This window comes from Cottoperca gobio, chromosome 2, assembly GCF_900634415.1.
Source record: "Cottoperca gobio chromosome 2, fCotGob3.1, whole genome shotgun sequence".
Classification (NCBI taxonomy): domain Eukaryota; kingdom Metazoa; phylum Chordata; class Actinopteri; order Perciformes; family Bovichtidae; genus Cottoperca; species Cottoperca gobio.
In genome coordinates, this window is record NC_041356.1 from 7838477 (window position 1) to 7863769 (window position 25293).

Here is a 25293-nt window from a genome sequence, read left to right on the forward strand (position 1 = left end):
AGCCCCACATATATGCATCCCTATGCCCTTTCCACAGTTCTTTCTTAACGCATGAAACTCCGTCACTGATCACGCTGCTCTCTGTCTGCGTTCTTCAGGTCGAGTCGGTACTCCCCACTTCATGGCCCCGGAGGTAGTCAAGAGAGAACCATATGGCAAACCGGTGGATGTGTGGGGATGTGGAGTCATCCTCTTCATCCTCCTCTCTGGCTGCCTCCCTTTCTACGGCACCAAGGAGCGTTTGTTTGAGGCCATCATTAAGGGGAAATACAAGGTAGCAGCTCATTTACAGGACGCCATCATTGGTTCCACTGCATGGTACGGCTCCACTCAACTTTTTTAACTCCGCCTCCTAGTATTGGCTCAGCTCGCTTAGAACCGAGGTGGTACCAATAAAAGTACCAGGTGCTATGCTGTACTGTGCCGTACCATGCAGTGCAAATGCGAATATAGTGTACACACTGAATATGTTTATTGCTGCGCCATTTAGCTGCAGCGATGCACAATGGTGAAGTCCTATTTGTCATTGTGCTGCAGTGTGTGTCAAGGTTACAGATAGGCGTGTGTGTGTGCGTGTGTCCTCCACATGACTTCAGAACCACCAGAGTGTGGTATAAAGTGATAATCTTCTGAAAGGCACCGGGCAGATCATAGTTTCTCTCATTGTATTATCATGTCTTTCCTTTCCTGTTGTCTTTCTCCCTCTCTTTCTGCCAACCAGACACGATTCAATACAGCCCTAATTCATTTATGTCTGTTCTCCGCTATTTGTTTTACTATGACTTCATATGTATTCCTCATTTGATGCTAAGTGAGTTGTTACATAAGTCTCCCCTGTACAAAAGCCAGTGACGGGCGATGAGTAATCTGATCAGCCTGTTAAATGATCTGTTCTCAACTGAGAGCTGAACTTCCTGCTTGGTGCACTAGTCTGATGCAGACACACCACACTGTGGTAGCCTCCATCAAGCTGCTGCTGCACAGCATTATGAACAATAAAATGTGAGCTCCACCTGCACTGCATCTTGGTTTTACAATCATAACTATAGAACAAGGATTCGTCAATATCCATAATATCCATAATAACCATCGCCGACCTGGAAACGAGGATCTTGGTGGTCAACGTTTTACATGTGTCTAAAAGTGTCCTTCTATGTTTGTGCGTGTTTGGGTGTGTCTACTTGTCCAGATGAACCCCCGCCAGTGGGCCCACATCTCGGAGAGCGCCAAGGACCTGGTGAGGCGCATGCTGATGCTGGACCCAGCTGAGAGAATCACAGTCTACGAGGCCCTCAACCACCCCTGGCTGAAGGCAAGATCTCACACACGCACACACACGTACACTAGTAATACATTCACTCCAGTTTAGGAGCTCTCACTGTGGATTTTGGGCGGTATTGAACTTTTGTGATGATGTTTAACATTTAAAAGTCAAGTCCATTTGATTTGTGTAGCCCCGTTTCATAAAATGAAAGCTCAGTGTGCAAATATGAACAAAGTAAAATAGGTGCATATTTAAATACATATCAAATAAAAGATTCATCTCATTCCCAGCCACACATTACATCACTGTGTACATTATTGTGCCTCTGAGCGAGGTGCTTAACCCCGAGTGGCTCCAGGGAGACTGTCCCTAAGAGCGTCTGCTAAATTCCAAGTAATGTAACGATGTAACACATGTCCACCCACACGTACCCAAAGAGAGGAAGAAAAGGATGTGGATATTTGGTGTTTTGAGTTTTTGTCATTCAGTGTCACCTTTAAACCACTGGTGTTACTGATGCTGACACAAGTACCCTTCCTTCTGCTTTGAACCACAGCGCTGCTTTCACATCCGTTCTGCAATTGATTGTTCTAACGTGTGTCTGTGTTTCCCACCAGTGTGTTTATGGTTTCTACTTGTGCTAATGTGGATTTCTGTGATCGTGTGTTTGATGTGTGTGTGTGTGTGTGTGTGTGTGTGTGTGTGTAGGAGAGGGACAGGTATGCGTACAAGATCCACCTGCCTGAAACGGTGGAACAGCTGAGGAAGTTCAACGCCAGGAGGAAGCTGAAGGTCAGCAGCGTGTAGATGTTAAACTCTCAAAATGTACAGATTCAACAAGATGAAATCTGATCATAAGAAGTGTCGCATCCTATATGCAGCTGCGCCTCATGACCCACATGAAGTTCTTGTTAAAACAGGCCTCATGTACAAACACATAATTAAAAGCATGTCCACACAACCCACAACATGGAGCTCTTTTGAGACTTGATGTAATAGCTGTGGCTTCCCCACTCTGTATCGCAGGGTGCCGTGTTGGCTGCTGTTTCAAGCCACAAGTTTAATTCCTACTATGGCGACCCCCCAGAGGAGCTACACGACTTCACAGATGACCCCACCTCCTCAGGTAAATCACACAAACAAATGTATTTATAACAGAGATTTAGTTACTAACTTAAATAAGTGAAAACAGCCACTGATTTGTTGGGTAACGTAAAGGACATTAAATAGATGATGTGGTTCGTGTACAAATAACAGGTCTTCTGATATCTCAATATCCACTGATGTGTCAGGAAAGGTCAAAGATGAAAGTGCACATTCACTTTCTAGCCCTGTTTCTATTCTAGTGTCTTAATGCTCCCTCCAGCTGTCTGCGTAGAGCTTCCTCTCTTTAGAAGAAGACAGATGTTGCCCAACAGCCTCACTTCCCTGTCTCATTCAGAGACTTTCACTTCCTTTTGATGAGACCTCAGGCTTTACCTGTCTGTAGTTATCAGCATACAGAAACCACTCGTCTCATGAACTGTAGCAAACGAGCGGCGATCATCTATTGAATCTAGATAAACTAATACCACCACATATGTGCTGCTGAGGCTGGCAGTCTGCTGCAGTCCTGCTTTAGTTTTGCCATTGTAGCACTCCAGACGCTGCCGGTGATACACTTGTATAGTACAGTACACAGCTCTATACAATGTTGTTACCGTATTTTATTCACAATATTTGACAGTATTTTTTGGCCAAAGGATGGGAGAACGTTGTTATGGTATTAAAAACAATTAAATGAGTTGCACTTAAATGTTTCCCTGAACCCTCTGGTACCTGCAGACGTCCCCCAGGTTGGGATTCACTGCTGTGGTCGATGCTTGCAGCAGTTTGGCAGATTCTTCATACACGTGGCTGCTTTTCTCTCTTTCCTCTCTTTCTCCTCTGCTTCCTTTTTATTGCCTACCTGCCTCCCACACTGCCCATTCTCTTTTCTCTCTTTCTTTTCTCTCATTGTGAGATGTGAAACTCTACATCCGTAGTTGCAGTGCACCCCCCTCTAATCTTTGTTTGGTGTTGTTTTTCTTCTGCTGTGCTGTCTCTAGGACTGCTAGCTGCTGAAAGTACGTATCCCTCTCCCCGCCCATAGACTCTTGATGTGTGATATCATCATGACATCTTCACTCGCTTTTGAGTTGCATTTTTCCTTCTTCGTGCTAAATGATGTGGGTCCTGATCCTCCAAAATGGCTTCCTCTGTGTCTCCCTCTGTCTTCTCTCCTGCCCCCTGTAAAGATGATATTCTGTTTACATGCATCTTTGCAATTCCAACCACAGGAAGCTCTGTAAACACAGAATAACTAAATAGAGAGATTGTTACTTTATGTCCTGACTTACAATGGGGTTCTTTCCTAATCAGGTCTCTGCTAAAGCTTCCAGCATATGTGCATCTTAAAAGAGGGATGTTATTATAAATTGCTGGTTGAACAGACAGAAATATTCTTACATAGAGTGGCAGCAGTCATTTAAAGTACAATATTATTTTGTTTGATTTCCTCGAGGAATAAAATTCAATTTGTATTTCATAGGCTTCCAGTGATTAACCAATTAGTATTGATTTGTACACGGCTGAAAATCGATTACGGGGAATTGTTTAAAATTAGTTTCCCTAATTGGAGTAGTATGATGCATTTAAACGGAGCTATAACGAGGTTTTCCCAAAGTTATTAACGGCTTAAATTATGTTTTCTCCTCTGCTGTTCCTCTGTCATGCCTCGCAGTAATGGTTCAATCAAAGCCCATTATTCTCCCAACATTATACATGTGTGTAAATGGGATTATTTTCTCCATATTCATCTCTCACCTGTTGTCGTTCCAGGGCTTACAGAACGCAGACTCTGCTTGTTGTCCTGTCGAACACCATGTTTAACTATTCTTTTTATGTTTTAAGGAAAGAGCAGTGTATGACTGTAACGTGAAATATTTATTGAATCATGTGTAAGAGAATACAGGTCATTCCCTGGTCGGTGAAATATCATCTCGCCTTCCACTAATACGCTCTGTGGTAATTTAAGGATCAGCTTGTGGGTTCAAATGTATCGGAGTCACAGCTCATCTCTAAATGACTTAAAGTAATAAAGCGTCCTGTGTCGGGGAGAGGAAGATGTCTTCTGACCACACTTCTTCTCGTTATCACCAAGGAGCCTGTTTACTATGTAGGCTGCACATTGATACATAACGCATATATTACATACAGCCCATGTTTTCACTTCAGGCCTGACAAATAGTGCATTTCCCTCTTCATAAATATATATATTCAGAATCTTTCTTTGGCGTGCTGCTCCTAACCCATCATCCACGCTGACTTTTTTGAAGTGACTTCCCTCTGATGTTGTATTGATGCCGTATACCGCTGTTTTTGCTGCATGTGTGGGCGATGCAGAAGGTACTTGGGGTTAAATAGTTCTGAGTGTTTTCTACGTGTGTTTTCTGTTGTCACGTCCATTGCTTTGTCTTTTGTTCTGCGTGTTATTCTTGTTTGTTTTTGCCTGTTTGATGTGTAACATGAAGTGTGTTTGTGGATCGTACGCGCGTCTGTCATGTTCAGTGTTTGCATTTTCGTGTGGAGTTGAATGTTTGCAGCGACTGCACCGTGTCACTCATTCAGTTTACATCTGTGTGTGTAACCTCTACATGTGTCTCTACAGGGGCAGTATCACAGGTTTTGGACAGTCTAGAGGAGATTCATGCCTTGACGGACTGCAGTGAGAAAGACATGGACTTCCTCCACAGTGTCTTCCAGGATCAGAACCTCCACACCCTGTTAGATGTGAGTAATCCTCGTCCTCTGTAATACCAAAAGTGCCCAGTAGGTGTCAACACAAGTTAAGAGTTGGCTACATGCAGTATATGTCCAATATGCACCTTCTATTTACTGTCCCGTACACTCTGAAGTGAAACTGCCCTTACATGTTGGTTATTGTCGTTTCAGCTTTATGACAAAATCAACACCAGGTCGTCCCCACAGATCAGAAACCCTCCGAGTGACGGAGTGCAGAGAGCCAGAGAGGTGAGGATCTCACCGCTTGGGTTCACTAAATGAAGGGACAGTTTAGGATGAGAACACACATTCACAAGCTGTCCTTCATGTGGCTTTTAATGACAACAATGAGTGACGCTTCCTTAAAAAGCTGTCCAGGCAAAGCAAGTAAAGTAACGACCAGAATCAGATACTGTACTGTGACATCCTTCTTATCTTCTGCACCAGGTACTGGAAACCCTCTCCTGTTACCCAGAGAACATGGAGGCCAAGGAGCTCAGGAGGATCCTCACGCAGCCACACTTCATGGTGCGTCATAACAGAAACACACACTCTGCAGCGTACACATCCCCGTTGTTTTGACGGCCTCTGTGCATGTAGAGCATGCTTATGTTGGTGTGGTAGATTACACCATACTGCGTCAGAAAGTAGGGTTCTTTTGAAATTCACATAAACCCCTCGGCCACAAAGCTGCTTAGCACCTGAGCTTGTCGAGGGATGGACACATGCAGAGGGAAAAGAACGGAGATGGAAGCAGTAGAGCAGCAGGAAGAGCAGCAGGGCTTCAGCCTGTTTGTCAGATGAGTCTAGTGGCTGAAACGGACCTGAGACGAGGAGAACAATTTGGGAGAACAATTTGACGGAAATGAAAACGGAGGCAGAAGAATTCAGTGTTGGATGTCACGCAAAGGTAGAACATTGTGTGTCTGTTACTGACAGGAGTGCAGCTTGTGTTGTGGCCGCAGTTTCAACAGTATATCGACACATTTATCATTTCAGCAAGTGGATGACTAGACTTTTGATTTATGCAAGTTGTATTGTGTTCTTTTCATTAGTTTTTACTGACAACCCTGCACAGCAGCTACATGTAGGATGATTATCGTTTATTTAGCACAAGAGACTGATGGAGTCGTCACAGTCACGCCTTTAGGTTTCGTTAAATCCAATTAGCCCATCTTGCTCTGTGACCTGACCGGCTGGGGGTTTCATGCTGCCACAGACTTTCAGCAGAATGGGTGTGACTGGATATGGCATGGTAGCACATGAGGAACACACGCCTCTCTTAGCTATTCCTTCATTCTAAACGCTTTTCTGTGTAGTGCATGACTTCATTTTGGACGTGCTTTGTTCTGTTGATTACGAGTCATTTTGAAGGTATTCAATGTGAAGCACTTGTTAGGCCAGCTGTGTGAGCGGTCTGTCTTGCATCATCAGTGAACATGTTGTCGCTCTGGTGAGCAGATGTGATCATTTGGCAGACGCGGAAAGTTGTGTTTGTAAAAACACACACACCGTGTGTCAGTAACATGATTTGTGGCCAAAGAGGATTAGTGTAAGCCACACTCTATCCACTCACACCCGCAGGTCGACGATACCATGTGTACAACCACATTATTTAACACACTTTTCAAGGCCACCAACAACAGTTGTTGACCCAGCATGTGGCTGCCGTGTGTAAAGCTCACTTAACACTTCTTACTGGGTTTACCTTCAGAGAAAACAGACACTGTGCAGTTGCATGATCCATGAGTCTCACCGTCTGTGTGCACTCCAGGCTCTGATGCAGACCCACGATGTGGTGGCCCATGAGGTCTACAGCGACGATGCGCTGAGGGTGACGCCCCCACCCACCTCACCGTACCTGAACGGAGACTCTCCAGACAGCACCAACGGAGACATGGACCTGGAGAACGTCACCCGGGTTCGCCTGGTCCAGTTTCAGAAGAACACCGACGAGCCCATGGTGTGTAGACCCAAACGCACAAATTGCTCTAAACGTCACTTATGGATGAATTGAGATCAACGCAGTTTACTTCTGGAAACGGGTTCCGTTTACTATGTTTAAAACTGGTCCAAAAGTGTTAGAACATTCTAGTAAACACTTCACAGTAAATGTTTTCCAGTCATTGTGCTGTACCGGGACGATTCTGTCTGGAGCAGAAGGTATTCTCAGTTATCCCTCTGACCCGCTGTCTCTTCCAGGGCATTACTCTGAAAATGAACGAGCTCAACCACTGCATTGTGGCGCGAATCATGCACGGTGGAATGATTCATCGACAAGGTATGCATCCATATCCAAATACTGTGTGCAACCTTACACCACGCATGCATTCATCCTTTCGTTCTGTCAAAATAAGATCAATCACAGAGGTTGTAAAGTAAGTTGGGAGATGACGATAACTCTTCCTTACATTAGTTATTATCTCAATGACCCCTTTGGGGTTTTCCTGATCTCTGCTTTGTTTGAACACTCAAACCTCATTTGCAGCCTTTATTAATTAATTATTTCTCTGCTCCAGGGACTCTGCATGTAGGAGATGAGATCCGAGAGATAAATGGCATCAGCGTTGCCAATCAGACGGTTGAACAGCTCCAAAAGATGCTGGTAGGTCCCACAGGCCCCCTGATGCTCTCCTCCTCACTGTCCACATTTAGCTTTTATCCAAACCGTATTCTGAGCATGTACATAAGTCACCAGCTGTGATGCAGGGCTACGACCGTGTCTTTATGATCTTGCTATTATAGAAGTATTGTTGCCATTAAAAGCTCGTATGTAACATGCATTTCTTTTCCCACAGAGGGAGATGAGGGGTAGCATCACCTTCAAGATTGTGCCCAGTTACCGGTCCCAGTCCATGTCTTGCGACGTAGGGAGTCAAAAACACACACACACACACACTCTTTTGTATATTCTATGAGGAAAAATATTCAGTTTGTATTTTCTGTTGCAGAAAGAGTCACCAGATGTGTCCCGACAATCGCCTGCAAATGGCCATGCTAGTGTCACCAGCTCCATCCTGGTATGTCTCTCTCACACACACACACACACACACACACACACACACACACACACACACACACACACACACAGCATATTTTGTTGTGCAATGAAATGAAATACTTAGATAAAAACTTGTGTCCTCCCATGAAGGACCTGCCAGCGACGATCCAGCCCAAAGGCCGTCAGGTGAGATTTTCTAATTCAACTGTTTGTTCCGCCCTTTGCTTTACAATTCACCACTGATATGAAACTAACACTCATGTACATCAAGTTTTCTACTCTGGCCTTGAACATTGGAAAGGATTCGTCCACCGTTGAGCAGATGTTTGTGGAAAAAGGTTGATAGTTCCCCCCCTCAGAAAAATACTGCATCGTAGTGTAAAGTGGCCTTGATGACATATTTCATTGCTACGTCCGTAATAAGTAACATTTGAGATGGACAGTATTAGGAACCCTGATGTTTCGGTCCTTTTTGTTTGTTTCCCGGTGCTCTGAGATCACAAACATTTTAATTTATCGTCCAATTGTGGGTCCCTCATCACACCTCCCTTGTTTATGCCCAACATTTTCTACTGCATGATACATGTGTAAGTGTGTGTGATGCTCTCAACCCCATAGATCTCCAGACCTGCTATCAAGGACAAATTGTCCATCAAGGTAAGATGTCTCTAAGTGGACCCTTCGTAGAAGTAGATCCCAACTCCTCCCATCCCCATCGCAACGTGCGGTCCCTCATCGTAGTGGTGTCTAGATCTAGTGTCTTCATATCTGGTTCGTCAGTGGACTTAAAAGGCAACAAACAAATGTGGATGTGTGTGCATAAGCTGCGATAAAAAGGAAACGTACGCCGTACGATCATTCTCGTCTTGCTTTTCATTTACCTAAATGTCTGTGACCTTTCCTGCTTCGGCTCACACGCTCTTGTGTTTCCTCTGCTGCTGTATTTATCTTTTAATGACGAGTGTCGACGCAGCATTTCTAACTACTTCGCAGCCAGTCTCTTTTTTTATGTGGGCAGCTTGGCCAGTCATGTTCTTTCCCATATAACCTCCGATGATCGCAACACTACGCGTTGCCACTGCGTCGGCACCTAACTTTTTATTTGTTGTCACTGTCCTGCCGTTCCAGATTTACGTCCGTGCTCAGTTTGAGTATGACCCGGCGAAAGACGACCTCATCCCATGTAAGGAGGCGGGCATTCCCTTCCGGGTGGGGGACATCATTCAGATCATCTCCAAGGACGACCACAACTGGTGGCAGGGAAAGTTGGAGAACACCAAGAACGGCACAGCAGGCCTCATCCCGTCACCTGAGCTGCAGGAGTGGTGAGGACGACGCCGCTTTTCATCTGGACACAACATCTGCTTCCTGTCTGTGCACGTACACTGTTCAGACGAGGCCATCTCATTTAACGGTGCACGGTTTTCTTTCCAGGCGCGTGGCGTGTATAGCGATGGAGAAGACCAAACAGGAACAGCAGGCCAGTTGTACCTGGTTTGGCAAGAAGAAGAAACAGTACAAAGACAAGTACCTGGCCAAGCACAATGCAGGTAAGCCAACGAACGACGTAGCATACACGTCGTGCAACAGAGCTAAGATAACCCACTACTAAGAATGACATTTGATAGCTCAGCTAGGATTGAAGGCGTTTTGTGGGGTAAATAATCCCGTTTCTGCACGCCTGCGGCGTTTCCCCTGTGACAGACCTCTCCTACTGCCTTGTTTCTCAGTAACTAACAGTGATGCAATTAACAGCTTTTGATGTTTTACAAGTTTGTTCAATTTGTTTTAATTTTATGGTGTCTTGTTATTAACCCCTTCCGTTCCTACCCTTTGTCCATATTTCATGCTGTCTCTTACCCAATGACATGGCTGCATGTAAGTAACTCCAGACAGCTGGCGTCCAGCTTCTGTGTTTTTCGTCCTCTTCCTCTTCCTAACGTCTCCTTAGATTTTGAATGACTGCTGCTTTGTTTGGTTTGTTAGTTAGCGATGTAATTCAAATTGACGAGATGCTAGTCCCCTTTAGAATTTCTCAGCCAAGGTTTGTGCAAATAAGCAAGTATTTAATGCTTTCTCCAGGAATGTGCCCTTCATCCGGTCTGCTTGGTGTCCAATATGGCATCATTTAAACATTATCTAGGTCCACGCTCGATTTAAGCCACAGGGACACAACATTGGAACGATAGTGTGCCCTACGATTAGGTCTGCATTCATTTTCTATTTACACTATTGTTGCAATAATATTGTGACTACAACAAGTATGTACTATGGTTGTAACGGTATATCGCATCGTGTACATTTGCTTTGTGAGTTAAAGGCACCGACCGGTCGCTCCTCTACAGTTAATTATATTTATAATCATAGGACATATGTTTTTTGATTCAACATATTATAATTACATGCAATTTTTAAAATCATATTTATATTCTTATTTATTTAAGGGTCATTGTAAGTTAAATAATAATGTAATACTGTACATCATATTTTCTGAAATGGTTATTGTACTGTAAGAATCTACCGTTACAACCCCAGTCAGTCGCTTGTGTATGTCCCTCGAGTTAAAACTAATGCAGTCTGATACAACCTGCCATAAATCCCACCTTCAAGGTCAAATGAGGGGATTTGATTCAACTTAATGATAATTATAGTTATGCTTTGTCAATAAGTGTAAAAACATAAACTTACTATAAATAACAATTGTAATCGATACTGTAGACTTATGTTTGTGTACATAATGATAAACTTTGTATGTGTGTGTATATTAGTCATTTGCTTCTTAATTCACCTTCATATTATTTGTTATACAACGATGCACCATGCTATGCTGTGTTAAACTAATGCTTCTCTCCTGTACTGCAGTGTTCGACCAACTAGATCTGGTGACGTATGAGGAAGTGGTCAGAGTGCCATCATTCAAAAGAAAAACACTCGTCTTGCTTGGTAAGTGACCACATCACCCTGAGACATCTGATCTAAGAGATGTTGTATTGTGGTAGATAAGGTTAGTAAGAGTCAAACCAAAGAAACCCTTGTTTGTTCTCGAGTCAGATGGCTCACTCACTACTGGTAGTGTGAAGGTCAACCTCTTCTAGCTCATTCAATTCACTCAAAACAACAGTCATAGTACAGTATGCCATAACAAATGTCAGAAGTGTTTAACTATCTCTGTTGTCTCCTTTCATGCAGGTGCACATGGAGTTGGTCGGAGGCACATCAAGAACACACTCATTACCAAACACGCTGACCGCTTCGCCTACCCCATCCCTCGTAAGGAGAAACACACTCCAACATAACTACACAAGTTAACAAAACAGTATGTCGCACATGTTACCCTATCCTTCCCTCCGTCTCTTCTGCTCAGACACGACTCGGCCTGCTAAGAAGGACGAGGAGAATGGAAAGAACTACTACTTTGTGACTCATGACCAGATGATGCAGGACATCAGCAACAACGACTACCTGGAGTACGGCAGCCACGAGGATGCCATGTATGGAACCAGGCTGGAGACTATCAGGCAGATCCATGCACAGGGCATGGTCTCTATCCTGGATGTCGAACCACAGGTAACAAAGTCATGTGTTTACTGAAATTCTGAAGCTCTTTCACCCAAACTTGTTTTAAACATGTCTCTATCTCTCTCACCAGGCACTAAAGATCCTCAGGACAGCTGACTTTGCTCCCTATGTTGTCTTCATCGCAGCTCCCACTGTCACCCCAGGCATGACTGAGGTACAGTCACAAACACTTTCTCGCTGTTTACCTTCATTTGCACGTACTCACTAACTCATTCAGTCCTAAATGTGATGATAAGAACACTTTCCGAACTTGCACTGTTTGTGAGTAAACATAGAAACCGCTTTAATTCCTCTCATCCCTTTTGGCTTTGCTCAAAGTGTCTTTCACTGCACCTGCTCTGTATGCTTTACGCATGTTTGTATTTTCTTTGGCACGCCTATTTTTCATTTGCACTCAAGATTCCAAAGTGGTGCAAGAAACTGCCTGTAAGTACCGGTTAAATGTGAGTTTAGAAAGGCAAATCTGGCCTTTGTGTTTGTGTAGCTCTAGTAGTAGTCTAGCGGAGTCTCCTCATCCCTCTAGTAATCCTCTTAAGTGTGGGGTATCTTCATTTGTGATGCATCATTATCGCCTTTCCTCCCTGTATCCTGGAAGATTTGGGGGAATTATTTGTTTAATTATAAACTGTGATTGGAGCCTTGAAGCACATCACACGTAACAAACATCCACAACACACTCTTGTTCTCAATCCCACCTCTCAGGACGACTCTCTGCAGCGGCTCCAGAAGGAATCGGAGATGCTTCAGGGGACATACGCTCACTACTTTGACCAGACCATCATCAACAATGAGATTGATGACACCATCCGACTGCTGGAGGAGGCTGTAGACCTGGTGTCCACCACCACTCAGTGGGTGCCCGTCTCCTGGGTCTACTGACATACACTCAACGGCAATTAGCTCGTCAACAATCCATCTCTGATCCAACACTTGGATCAAATCCCCCTAAATCACGTCTCTCATCAGAATCACACATTTCTGTAGATAAACTGTTGTTGAAAAAGAGGGAAATGAAGAAACTAATGACTCTGACGCCTCACTACAGAGACTTCATCCTGCCCCTACCCCCTTTTTCTCAACAGCCTCAAAGGCATATGGTTGTGTACATATATACATATATATATAAATGATAAAAATACTAAGTGAATATGGTTCTGTCCTAGTTGGGGAGTGGGGAGTGGAGGGGCAGTGTGGTAGATATTTTGTACTTTTCTTTTGTAATTGATGGATGGGTGGTAATATTGGAAAGGCAATAGCGAGCATGACCATAAAGCAGTCTTATGTGGGTGCCTGTGTGTGTGTGTTGACCTTTTTAAAGGCACTTCTTGTGGTACTCTGTCCTCCTCTCCAACACTCCTAATCTCCTCGGCCCCTGTGACAAACAAGCCGGACTTTAAAGCACATTAGAAGCTGCTACAGTGGCGACAAGTAACTCCCTCAGCTCCAAATGCAAGTTTGAGTGAAGCAGAAAGCACAGGAAACTTGGCAGTTTCTTTCTCCCTCAGACACCCACCCGCCCACCCCCCCCAGCCCTTTATTTATTTCACTGGCCCTCTGTGCCTGTCAGTTTGTTGAAGGAGCACACTGCATCCCTCTACGCTGTCTGTCCCTGTGTTGCTGTAGCCTATCGTACCATGCTTCCCTTCCAAACCTCTGATGGTCTTTGTTTACATCTCAGTTTGCACAAAATGGACAATGAAGAAGACGTGCACTGCGTCACAGTTTATATTTCATCTCGCCTACTCTGGCTGTCCTTACCCCTCTCCCTCCGTAAAGCTAATCAGCGGACAAATGGACCCGGGATACCGTTCTTGGGGCATGATCAGCTATGAAAAAGCACTTGCATCTACCACTAAACATGGCTCTTGAACTGGAAGACAAAAACAAAAACATCGGAGAGGAGAAAAAAAATGAACTGCCTTATCAGAGCCTCGGGGAAGAAGTCTGCAACACCTATGCACACCCCTGCTAGGCAGACCGCCCCAACAACCTTTTTCTTCTTTCCCTACACTCAAATAGTGAGCCATGCTTGTTAAAATTAAAGTGTTCATAGGAATGTCTGTGGAAGGGGAGGGCCTCATGTAGGTGGGATAAATCCAATCCTAGAGCCACCATTTTGGAACTGTTAACTGTTGTCTTTAAAAATATAAAAGAGTATTCTTGTTTTGAGGGAGAGAAAATAACTCAAAATTTTGTGTGTAAATGTTTCAATGGTGCGTACGTCATACGAGTGAAATACCAAGAGCCAGTGTATATTAACCCTTAAAAGAAGCTCAGTATGTGACATAACCTCTTAATGCTTTACCAGAAGTGGCACCACGCTCCCCACCTACAGTAGGCACATCAGTTGAAGGGTCTTAGACAAAAAATGATTTTACAAAAAGTCAATATTTTCAACTGCGTAGTGTGGTTGCTGTTGTTCCACTTCAAGTAAAAGGTTTTTCATTTCAAGTCCTGTGTAAATTACCTCTGCAAATGACAAAAGCAGCTCTTCTGTATGAAATGTTGTTCTTTTTTGTTATTTCATTTAAAAAAAAAATATATTTCCTTTTACGTGTTTAAAGTAATATGCCTCGTCTTCTTTTCTGATGTCCCGACAGGGATTGAATTCAGTTTAACGCACTTAAGAACTGCTTTTTAAAAGACTGTTATTGTCTTATTGTCACGAGTTAAAATTTGTCCATTGGATTTCTCAAAGATCCGATTTTAATGAGAGGCTCTCACGAACACAACTATTTAATTCTACTCTTTTATACAATGTCATGCCCACAAGGAAAGCACGATGAAGGTCAATATACAAATCACATTCTTCACTGAGGAGTTCAAACAGCTACCTCTGGTTAAGTAACACAGCAGCAGGCCATAAACCAATCTTTCTATCTGTTGATTCAAAGCTGTTTTCAAGGAGAGAGAAGCGTCAGTCAGTTCAGGGTTAACTGGTTCCATCCAAGGCCTGTACTGCTAAAGTCCTGTTCAGAGTATAGCATGTCCCAAACAATTATATAAAGTCATAGTATAGCGTGTGGAAATAAAGTCATAGTATAGCGTGTTGAAATAAAGTCATAGTATAGCATGTGGAAATAAAGTCATAGTATAGCATGTGGAAATAAAGTCATAGTATAGCGTGTTGAAATAAAGTCATAGTATAGCATGTGGAAATAAAGTCATAGTATAGCATGTGGAAATAAAGACATAGTATAGCGTGTTGAAATAAAGACATAGTATAGCGTGTTGAAATAAAGACATAGTATAGCATGTGGAAATAAAGACATAGTATAGCGTGTGGAAATAAAGTCATAGTATAGCGTGTTGAAATAAAGACATAGTATAGCATGTGGAAATAAAGACATAGTATAGCGTGTGGAAATAAAGTCATAGTATAGCGTGTTGAAATAAAGACATAGTATAGCATGTGGAAATAAAGTCATAGTATAGCGTGTTGAAATAAAGACATAGTATAGCGTGTTGAAATAAAGACATAGTATAGCGTGTGGAAATAAAGTCATAGTATAGCATGTGGAAATAAAGACATAGTATAGCGTGTGGAAATAAAGTCATAGTATAGCGTGTTGAAATAAAGACATAGTATAGCATGTGGAAATAAAGACATAGTATAGCGTGTGGAAATAAAGTCATAGTATAGCGTGTGGAAATAAAGTCATAGTATAGCGTGTGGAAATAAAGACATAGTATAGCGTGTGGAAATAAAGACATAGTATAGCATGTGGAAATAAAGACATAGTATAGCGTGTGGAAATAAAGACATAGTATAGCGTGTGGAAATAAAGTCATAGTATAGCGTGTGGAAATAAAGTCATAGTATAGCGTGTTGAAATAAAGTCATAGTATAGCATGTGGAAATAAAGACATAGTATAGCGTGTGGAAATAAAGTCATAGTATAGCGTGTGGAAATAAAGACATAGTATAGCGTGTGGAAATAAAGACATAGTATAGCGTGTTGAAATAAAGACATAGTATAGCGTGTGGAAATAAAGACATAGTATAGCATGTGGAAATAAAGACATAGTATAGCATGTGGAAATAAAGACATAGTATAGCATGTGGAAATAAAGACATAGTATAGCGTGTTGAAATAAAGACATAGTATAGCGTGTGGAAATAAAGACATAGTATAGCATGTGGAAATAAAGACATAGTATAGCATGTGGAAATAAAGACATAGTATAGCATGTGGAAATAAAGACATAGTATAGCGTGTGGAAATAAAGTCATAGTATAGCGTGTGGAAATAAAGTCATAGTATAGCATGTGGAAATAAAGACATAGTATAGCGTGTGGAAATAAAGACATAGTATAGCGTGTTGAAATAAAGACATAGTATAGCGTGTTGAAATAAAGACATAGTATAGCATGTGGAAATAAAGACATAGTATAGCGTGTTGAAATAAAGACATAGTATAGCATGTTGAAATAAAGACATAGTATAGCGTGTGGAAATAAAGACATAGTATAGCGTGTTGAAATAAAGACATAGTATAGCATGTGGAAATAAAGACATAGTATAGCGTGTGGAAATAAAGACATAGTATAGCATGTTGAAATAAAGACATAGTATAGCATGTGGAAATAAAGTCATAGTATAGCATGTGGAAATAAAGTCATAGTATAGCATGTGGAAATAAAGATATAGTATAGCGTGTGGAAATAAAGACATAGTATAGCGTGTGGAAATAAAGACATAGTATAGCATGTGGAAATAAAGTCATAGTATAGCATGTGGAAATAAAGTCATAGTATAGCGTGTGGAAATAAAGACATAGTATAGCATGTGGAAATAAAGTCATAGTATAGCGTGTGGAAATAAAGACATAGTATAGCATGTGGAAATAAAGTCATAGTATAGCGTGTGGAAATAAAGACATAGTATAGCGTGTGGAAATAAAGACATAGTATAGCATGTGGAAATAAAGTCATAGTATAGCATGTGGAAATAAAGTCATAGTATAGCATGTTGAAATAAAGACATAGTATAGCGTGTTGAAATAAAGACATAGTATAGCGTGTTGAAATAAAGACATAGTAGCATGTGGAAATAAAGACATAGTATAGCATGTGGAAATAAAGACATAGTATAGCATGTGGAAATAAAGACATAGTATAGCATGTTGAAATAAAGACATAGTATAGCATGTGGAAATAAAGTCATAGTATAGCATGTGGAAATAAAGTCATAGTATAGCGTGTGGAAATAAAGATATAGTATAGCATGTTGAAATAAAGACATAGTATAGCGTGTTGAAATAAAGACATAGTATAGCATGTTGAAATAAAGACATAGTATAGCATGTGGAAATAAAGTCATAGTATAGCATGTGGAAATAAAGTCATAGTATAGCGTGTGGAAATAAAGACATAGTATAGCGTGTGGAAATAAAGACATAGTATAGCATGTGGAAATAAAGTCATAGTATAGCATGTGGAAATAAAGTCATAGTATAGCGTGTTGAAATAAAGACATAGTATAGCGTGTTGAAATAAAGACATAGTATAGCGTGTTGAAATAAAGACATAGTATAGCGTGTTGAAATAAAGACATAGTATAGCATGTTGAAATAAAGACATAGTATAGCATGTGGAAATAAAGACATAGTATAGCATGTGGAAATAAAGTCATAGTATAGCATGTGGAAATAAAGTCATAGTATAGCGTGTTGAAATAAAGACATAGTATAGCGTGTTGAAATAAAGACATAGTATAGCGTGTTGAAATAAAGACATAGTATAGCATGTTGAAATAAAGACATAGTATAGCATGTTGAAATAAAGACATAGTATAGCGTGTGGAAATAAAGTCATAGTATAGCGTGTTGAAATAAAGACATAGTATAGCATGTGAAATAAGACATAGTATAGCGTGTGAAATAAAGACATAGTATAGCGTGTTGAAATAAAGACATAGTATAGCATGTTGAAATAAAGACATAGTATAGCATGTTGAAATAAAGACATAGTATAGCGTGTTGAAATAAAGTCATAGTATAGCGTGTTGAAATAAAGACATAGTATAGCGTGTTGAAATAAAGACATAGTATAGCATGTTGAAATAAAGACATAGTATAGCGTGTTGAAATAAAGACATAGTATAGCGTGTTGAAATAAAGACATAGTATAGCATGTTGAAATAAAGACATAGTATAGCGTGTTGAAATAAAGACATAGTATAGCGTGTTGAAATAAAGTCATAGTATAGCATGTGGAAATAAAGTCATAGTATAGTGTGTGGAAATAAAGACATAGTATAGCATGTTGAAATAAAGACATAGTATAGCATGTGGAAATAAAGACATAGTATAGCGTGTGGAAATAAAGTCATAGTATAGCATGTGGAAATAAAGTCATAGTATAGCGTGTGGAAATAAAGACATAGTATAGCATGTTGAAATAAAGACATAGTATAGCATGTTGAAATAAAGACATAGTATAGCATGTGGAAATAAAGACATAGTATAGCATGTGGAAATAAAGTCATAGTATAGCATGTGGAAATAAAGTCATAGTATAGCGTGTTGAAATAAAGACATAGTATAGCATGTGGAAATAAAGTCATAGTATAGCGTGTTGAAATAAAGACATAGTATAGCATGTGGAAATAAAGACATAGTATAGCATGTGGAAATAAAGACATAGTATAGCGTGTTGAAATAAAGACATAGTATAGCATGTGGAAATAAAGACATAGTATAGCATGTGGAAATAAAGACATAGTATAGCATGTGGAAATAAAGACATAGTATAGCATGTGGAAATAAAGACATAGTATAGCATGTTGAAATAAAGTCATAGTATAGCGTGTGGAAATAAAGACATAGTATAGCATGTGGAAATAAAGTCATAGTATAGCGTGTTGAAATAAAGACATAGTATAGCATGTGGAAATAAAGACATAGTATAGCATGTGGAAATAAAGACATAGTATAGCGTGTGGAAATAAAGTCATAGTATAGCGTGTTGAAATAAAGACATAGTATAGCATGTGGAAATAAAGACATAGTATAGCATGTGGAAATAAAGACATAGTATAGTATAGAATGTTGAAATAAAGACATAGTATAGCATGTGGAAATAAAGACATAGTATAGCATGTGGAAATAAAGACATAGTATAGCATGTGGAAATAAAGTCATAGTATAGCATGTGGAAATAAAGTCATAGTATAGCGTGTTGAAATAAAGACATAGTATAGCATGTGGAAATAAAGACATAGTATAGCATGTGGAAATAAAGACATAGTATAGCATGTGGAAATAAAGTCATAGTATAGCATGTGGAAATAAAGTCATAGTATAGCATGTTGAAATAAAGACATAGTATAGCATGTGGAAATAAAGTCATAGTATAGCATGTGGAAATAAAGACATAGTATAGCGTGTTGAAATAAAGACATAGTATAGCATGTTGAAATAAAGACATAGTATAGCGTGTGGAAATAAAGACATAGTATAGCGTGTTGAAATAAAGACATAGTATAGCGTGTTGAAATAAAGACATAGTATAGCGTGTTGAAATAAAGACATAGTATAGCATGTGGAAATAAAGACATAGTATAGCGTGTGGAAATAAAGACATAGTATAGCATGTTGAAATAAAGACATAGTATAGCATGTTGAAATAAAGACATAGTATAGCATGTGGAAATAAAGACATAGTATAGCATGTTGAAATAAAGACATAGTATAGCGTGTTGAAATAAAGACAAAGTATAGCGTGTGGAAATAAAGACATAGTATAGCATGTTGAAATAAAGTCATAGTATAGCGTGTTGAAATAAAGACATAGTATAGCGTGTTGAAATAAAGACAAAGTATAGCGTGTGGAAATAAAGACATAGTATAGCGTGTTGAAATAAAGACATAGTATAGCGTGTTGAAATAAAGACATAGTATAGCGTGTTGAAATAAAGATATAGTATAGCATGTTGAAATAAAGTCATAGTATAGCGTGTTGAAATAAAGACATAGTATAGCATGTGGAAATAAAGACATAGTATAGCATGTTGAAATAAAGACATAGTATAGCATGTGGAAATAAAGACATAGTATAGCATGTTGAAATAAAGACATAGTATAGCATGTTGAAATAAAGTCATAGTATAGCGTGTTGAAATAAAGATATAGTATAGCATGTTGAAATAAAGACATAGTATAGCGTGTTGAAATAAAGACATAGTATAGCATGTTGAAATAAAGTCATAGTATAGCGTGTTGAAATAAAGATATAGTATAGCATGTTGAAATAAAGACATAGTATAGCGTGTTGAAATAAAGATATAGTATAGTATGTTGAAATAAAGACATAGTATAGCGTGTTGAAATAAAGACATAGTATAGCGTGTTGAAATAAAGACATAGTATAGCATGTGGAAATAAAGACATAGTATAGCGTGTTGAAATAAAGACATAGTATAGCATGTGGAAATAAAGACATAGTATAGCGTGTTGAAATAAAGACATAGTATAGCATGTGGAAATAAAGACATAGTATAGCGTGTTGAAATAAAGATATAGTATAGCATGTGGAAATAAAGACATAGTATAGCGTGTTGAAATAAAGACATAGTATAGCGTGTTGAAATAAAGACATAGTATAGCATGTGGAAATAAAGACATAGTATAGCATGTTGAAATAAAGACATAGTATAGCATGTTGAAATAAAGTCATAGTATAGCGTGTTGAAATAAAGATATAGTATAGCATGTTGAAATAAAGACATAGTATAGCGTGTTGAAATAAAGACATAGTATAGCATGTTGAAATAAAGACATAGTATAGCGTGTTGAATTAAAGACATAGTATAGCGTGTTGAAATAAAGATATAGTATAGCATGTTGAAATAAAGACATAGTATAGCATGTTGAAATAAAGATATAGTATAGCGTGTTGAAATAAAGTCATAGTATAGCATGTTGAAATAAAGACATAGTATAGCATGTTGAAATAAAGACATAGTATAGCATGTTGAAATAAAGACATAGTATAGCATGTGGAAATAAAGACATAGTATAGCATGTGGAAATAAAGACATAGTATAGCGTGTTGAAATAAAGATATAGTATAGCATGTTGAAATAAAGACATAGTATAGCATGTTGAAATAAAGACATAGTATAGCATGTTGAAATAAAGTCATAGTATAGCATGTGGAAATAAAGACATAGTATAGTATGTTGAAATAAAGTCATAGTATAGTATGTTGAAATAAAGACATAGTATAGCATGTTGAAATAAAGACATAGTATAGTATGTTGAAATAAAGTCATAGTATAGTATGTTGAAATAAAGACATAGTATAGTATGTTGAAATAAAGTCATAGTATAGGATGGTATTGAACTCACAACCATCCGGTGTTCCGTTTGGAAGCCGTACAACTAGACCATCAACATCTATGTGGTGGTGATGGCTTAACTTGATTAAGAATAACTTACTCACTTAAAAATGAAATAAAGTCATAGTATACCATGTCGAAATAAAGTATTACATTACAGGTAATATAGCAGACGCTCTTATTCAGAGTGACTTACAGTGAACTGACTACAGGACAGGACAATGGTGGCAGCCCTGGTGTTGAACTCACAACCATCTGGTGTTTGGAAGCTGTACCACTAGGCTTAACTTACTTATGCATAACTTACTTTGTAACCAGACAACAGCTAGGAGTGCTGGTTTGTATGTCACTTAATCACAGCACACAACGTTTTACAGCAATAAATAATTACATTTAATTCAACAGCTACATCTTTCTTGCATACAAAGCACACACTTCTCTGGATAATCCTCAGCTCTCACTGCCAACACGTTTTATAAAACTACTTTCTATCAAAGAGATAATGTTATTCATTTACACACCACAAACACATGCTAGGTAATCAGACTTGACAAGAAATGAGTCAACAAGAAATGAGTGACGTGCTAAGTATCACACGGTGATGATGCTTCTCGAAAAAGACGAGCAGGAATCCAGGTATTCAAGACAATGTTAACTCTTAACAGTCTTAATTCTGTCCAAACTCATCGCACTCTTCAAACACGGCTGTCAATTAAAACAGGACAGTTTTTTCTAGATTCCTGAAACAGTTTGGAGATAAAAGGTGATGGGCTGCCTGCTGTCCTTTGTGTCCAAGGTTGAAGCGATCAGTCTCGTCTCGCCGTGAGCTGAGAGGTGACGGATGTTTCACCTCAGGGGACAGATAGACAGGCCTGATGGAATAACTCGCTGCTAAATGGACCGGGGAGTTTGCTGGCTCATCTCGGGGGCCTCGCTTCACGGCGGACTGTTGTTTTTTTTGTGTTTGCAGAGATGGCTGTGTACTCTGAAGCACACATCAGTCACTGCTCGTTCATACAGTCATGAATCGGTTGCTTTGAGCTTAGAAAGCAGGAAACCCTAGAATGAGAGGTCAGCAGCCACTCGTGAACCATCATGGTTGTCTTGTTTGGATTTACTGGATATTGGAAGCATTTTTTCTTTTTCGGATATTGCCTGAGCTACAGTAATAACACCCGTGCAAAGACTGTGGCAGCCTAATAAGAGGGGCTTTTGCAGCTTTACCTTGCATGAGATTTCTGGGGACAAAGTGGTGAAAAGTCTGATTAAAAACTGATTTGTGATACATGATAAAGGTAAATTACCAGGCTATTGACTAAAGCTTAAATTGTAAATCTGATCTGCAAAACATTCAGTTGTGCGATATATATTCATATATGTACATACATATTTTTCAAACGGTTTGCCAAATCCAGTCATGTTTATGAGTTGCTTAAAAAACAAAAGAAATGGATGCAACTTGTTCTTAAACAAACTATTCTTGCAAAAGTTACATCCTTCACATTTAAATAAAGTTAGAACTTAAAGCGGTATAGCAAAAAGGTACATCACATTGAATTTGTTTAAGTGCAATATCTGAAAAGCGTGAAAGACCCTGATGGGGAATAAAACTTTTCTTTAACAACCCTGAGAAACACAGTAAAGGATCATTTGCCAGAAAATCTTTAATGAATCTCGTCTAAGTCCTTCAGAATCCTGCATAATATTCATCCCACTTATGTCCCAGAAAGATCTTTGTATAATAATCATAATTTGTTCTTGGTTTGAATTCAGACATATATTTTCTGCTACTGTTCGTTACTATAGAAACTGTTTCCTGTACCTTCTCTGGCCTTGTCAGGTGATTACACAGCGAGGACAGCTTTCCTTTTGTGCTTGTGTCACTGCTGGTTTAGAACCTCTGGCTGAGGAAATGGAATCAAACTCTAATGACTACATGCCTTTGTCTACAAACTACAGATCAGGTGTGATTAGAATTTACTGTCCTTAACAGTGTGACAAAAAGTAGAACATTTTGCTAAAGTTTTGACCTCCTCTCAAACATTTCTGCATAACTTGAGTTAAAGTTTCCAAAATGTCTTTCACCTACAAGGCTGTACAAGGTCAGAATCCATAATGCATTAGATGTTAATTAGATGTGCAACTGATGAAATAAAAATGTGCCTCTAGTGGACATTTTAGCTTTATTCGTTTTGGAAGGTTGTAACAATGGCTTCCAGTACATTTTAGAATTGTGCTTTATAAATAAAGTTTTTCTTGCTTGTTTGCTAATTTAGTCCACTATAGCGTTTGCGGTTAAATTAAGAAGTTATTCAGGAAGCAGACTAGAATTAGAATAGCTTTACTAACCATCAACAGCTATTATGGGCAAACATATATATATATATATATATATATATATATATATATATATATATATATATATATATATATATATATATATATATGTAGATATATATATATATATATATATATATATATATATATGTAGATATATATAATATATATGTATATATATACATTATATATACTTTCATATTATTGTAATAAAGTATGAGTGACTTTTGATTGTTTTGAGAACTGACGTTTGAGTTACTCCTGCACATTTACCTGCTTCGGCAGTTTATTGTGAAAATACTGAACGGAAGTATATATTTGTATGTATTTAGGGAGGGCTGGTGCTCCAAGTCTAAGCTATAAAAAAAGATTATATTTGCCAAAACAAGCTCACAATCAATCTTGCAGCTGTCATGTCGTGCTGCAGAGACAGTGAAGATGCAGCAGGGGGGAGCATCCTGTACAGCATCCTGAACAGAGGCGCTAAGTGCCCGCAGGCACACTTGGAGACGCCCGCTGCGCAACAGCTTTGCTCCTGCGCGTCCAAGAGGAAGCTGGTTGTGATTCGGGCTCCGCAATTAGTTTTCAAAGCAGCCTCGGAGGTACTTGTGAAAACTTTCAACTTCGTGAAAAATGTGCCGTGTTTTCGCGGCTTGCCGGCGGAAGACCAGCTACGGCTGGTCCGCAACAGCTGGGCGCCGCTGCTGGTTTTGGGCATGGTGCAGTACTCCGTGGACTTCGACACGGTTGAGACGCAGCAGCCAAGTCTGTTACACAGGATTTTAACGCACAGCAAGGAGCGACAGCTGCGCGCTCCGACCGAGATTCAAGACCCAGGAGTGCCCGTGAGTGATGCAGAGGGGATCCAAATGTTTCTGGTCCAGTGTAGAAGACTGAGGATCAGCGTCAGAGAACACGCCTTTCTGAAGGGAGCGATACTATTCAGCCCGGGTGAGAAACAATACTCCAGTTAGCACATAACGCAGTTAAAAGTTGGTCATTTTGATAATCAAGCACTGTCTGATTCACATAAGTTGTTCATCTGTATGACTTTGCTTAATAGTTTACAGTAATATTACTATAAGGCCAGTGTTTATAGTTTATTATTTCATTACATATATAAATACATAGGCTGTATTTATGGTAACTTCATCTTTCTCTCTTGGACGTGTGTTTAGGGTAATACAGTCGTGCATGTAGGGTAACAGGCATTAGCCCACTTATAGGACCCTTTTCCATGAATCATCAAGTGCGTAAGTGTAGTGTGTTTAAGAATGAATCAAATGTCAGCCTGTATGTCCCTCCCTGTGTCTCTGTCCTGCAGAAGTAACAGAGTTGGAGTGTCGGGAGTACATCCACGCGCTTCAGAGCGAGGCTGAGCACGCGCTTTACGAGCACGTGAGAACGGTGCACCGGGGTGACACCGGCCGGTTCGGCAGACTGCGCGCGGCCCTGAACACGCTGCGGGCCATGGACCCGAATGCTGTGGCAGCACTCTTCTTCAGATCCGGGACCGGCAGCATTGATGAACACGTGCTCGCTTTGTTTTATGAACGATGGAGTCCAAAATAAAGGAAGACTGCGTTTTAATTTAATGTAATCATGTATTGTTACATAAGTCATGTTTTTATTTTACATTTAAACAATTTACTGTCAGCTTTCACTACTCAGAGCATCACCTGCACATCAGGTCCACTCCGGCCACGAGAGCTGAATAAAAGACTGTGGCACAATAATAATGACCCTGATTACCTCCTGGCATATTCCAGTCCTTAGGCTTGCTCATGTCAGTTAGGCCAGTAATCAGAGCCAACAGCAAGCACAACTTCACAAATATGCTGTACGGCTCCAAGTGCTACATTTCTGATTAGAGGTTTTATTTTACTGTGAGACAAGATGACTGTAGAAACCAGGTTGCTCATCAGTGTGGTATAAGGTCTCAATAAGAGCATTACTTACGTGACAAA

General features: G+C 39.8%; 2 protein-coding genes across 12 annotated transcripts in view; both read left to right on the forward strand.

Moving 5' to 3' along the window:
• Positions 1-14212, forward strand: part of LOC115016988 (peripheral plasma membrane protein CASK) — a 35816-nt gene extending 21604 nt beyond the window's left edge. The window contains exons 7-28 of one of the 11 annotated variants that reach the window (XM_029445157.1): positions 99-274; positions 1172-1312; positions 1973-2056; positions 2291-2390; positions 3352-3369; positions 4953-5074; positions 5237-5314; positions 5513-5593; positions 6840-7028; positions 7268-7346; positions 7585-7670; positions 7864-7932; positions 8017-8085; positions 8217-8252; positions 8685-8723; positions 9195-9391; positions 9501-9616; positions 10944-11009; positions 11256-11336; positions 11431-11633; positions 11716-11799; positions 12348-14212. In XM_029445157.1, the coding sequence (XP_029301017.1) occupies positions 99-274; positions 1172-1312; positions 1973-2056; positions 2291-2390; positions 3352-3369; positions 4953-5074; positions 5237-5314; positions 5513-5593; positions 6840-7028; positions 7268-7346; positions 7585-7670; positions 7864-7932; positions 8017-8085; positions 8217-8252; positions 8685-8723; positions 9195-9391; positions 9501-9616; positions 10944-11009; positions 11256-11336; positions 11431-11633; positions 11716-11799; positions 12348-12524 (2291 nt within the window). In that variant the 3' untranslated portion in view covers positions 12525-14212. Of the gene's footprint in view, positions 1-98; positions 275-1171; positions 1313-1972; positions 2057-2290; positions 2391-3351; positions 3370-4952; positions 5075-5236; positions 5315-5512; positions 5594-6839; positions 7029-7267; positions 7347-7584; positions 7671-7863; positions 7933-8016; positions 8086-8216; positions 8253-8684; positions 8724-9194; positions 9392-9500; positions 9617-10928; positions 11010-11255; positions 11337-11430; positions 11634-11715; positions 11800-12347 lie in introns of all 11 variants that reach the window. The other 10 variants (XM_029445167.1, XM_029445150.1, XM_029445209.1 and 7 more) reach the window with 10 other exon arrangements.
• A 9527-nt stretch (positions 14213-23739) lies between these two features.
• On the forward strand, positions 23740-24898 carry LOC115019938 (nuclear receptor subfamily 0 group B member 1-like). The gene is made up of 2 exons (XM_029449687.1): positions 23740-24277; positions 24654-24898. Exons 1-2 carry the CDS (start codon positions 23740-23742, stop codon positions 24896-24898), a joined length of 783 nt encoding a protein of 260 aa, XP_029305547.1.
• The last annotated feature ends 395 nt before the right edge of the window (positions 24899-25293 follow it).

Bases quoted from the DNA above. Each gene is read 5' to 3' on its own strand.
- LOC115019938 (XM_029449687.1), top strand. From the start codon at position 23,740: ATGTCGTGCTGCAGAGACAGTGAAGATGCAGCAGGGGGGAGCATCCTG. The intron at 24,278-24,653 runs GTGAGAAACAAT...GTCCTGCAGAAG, and splicing joins AGCGATACTATTCAGCCCGG to TAACAGAGTTGGAGTGTCGG.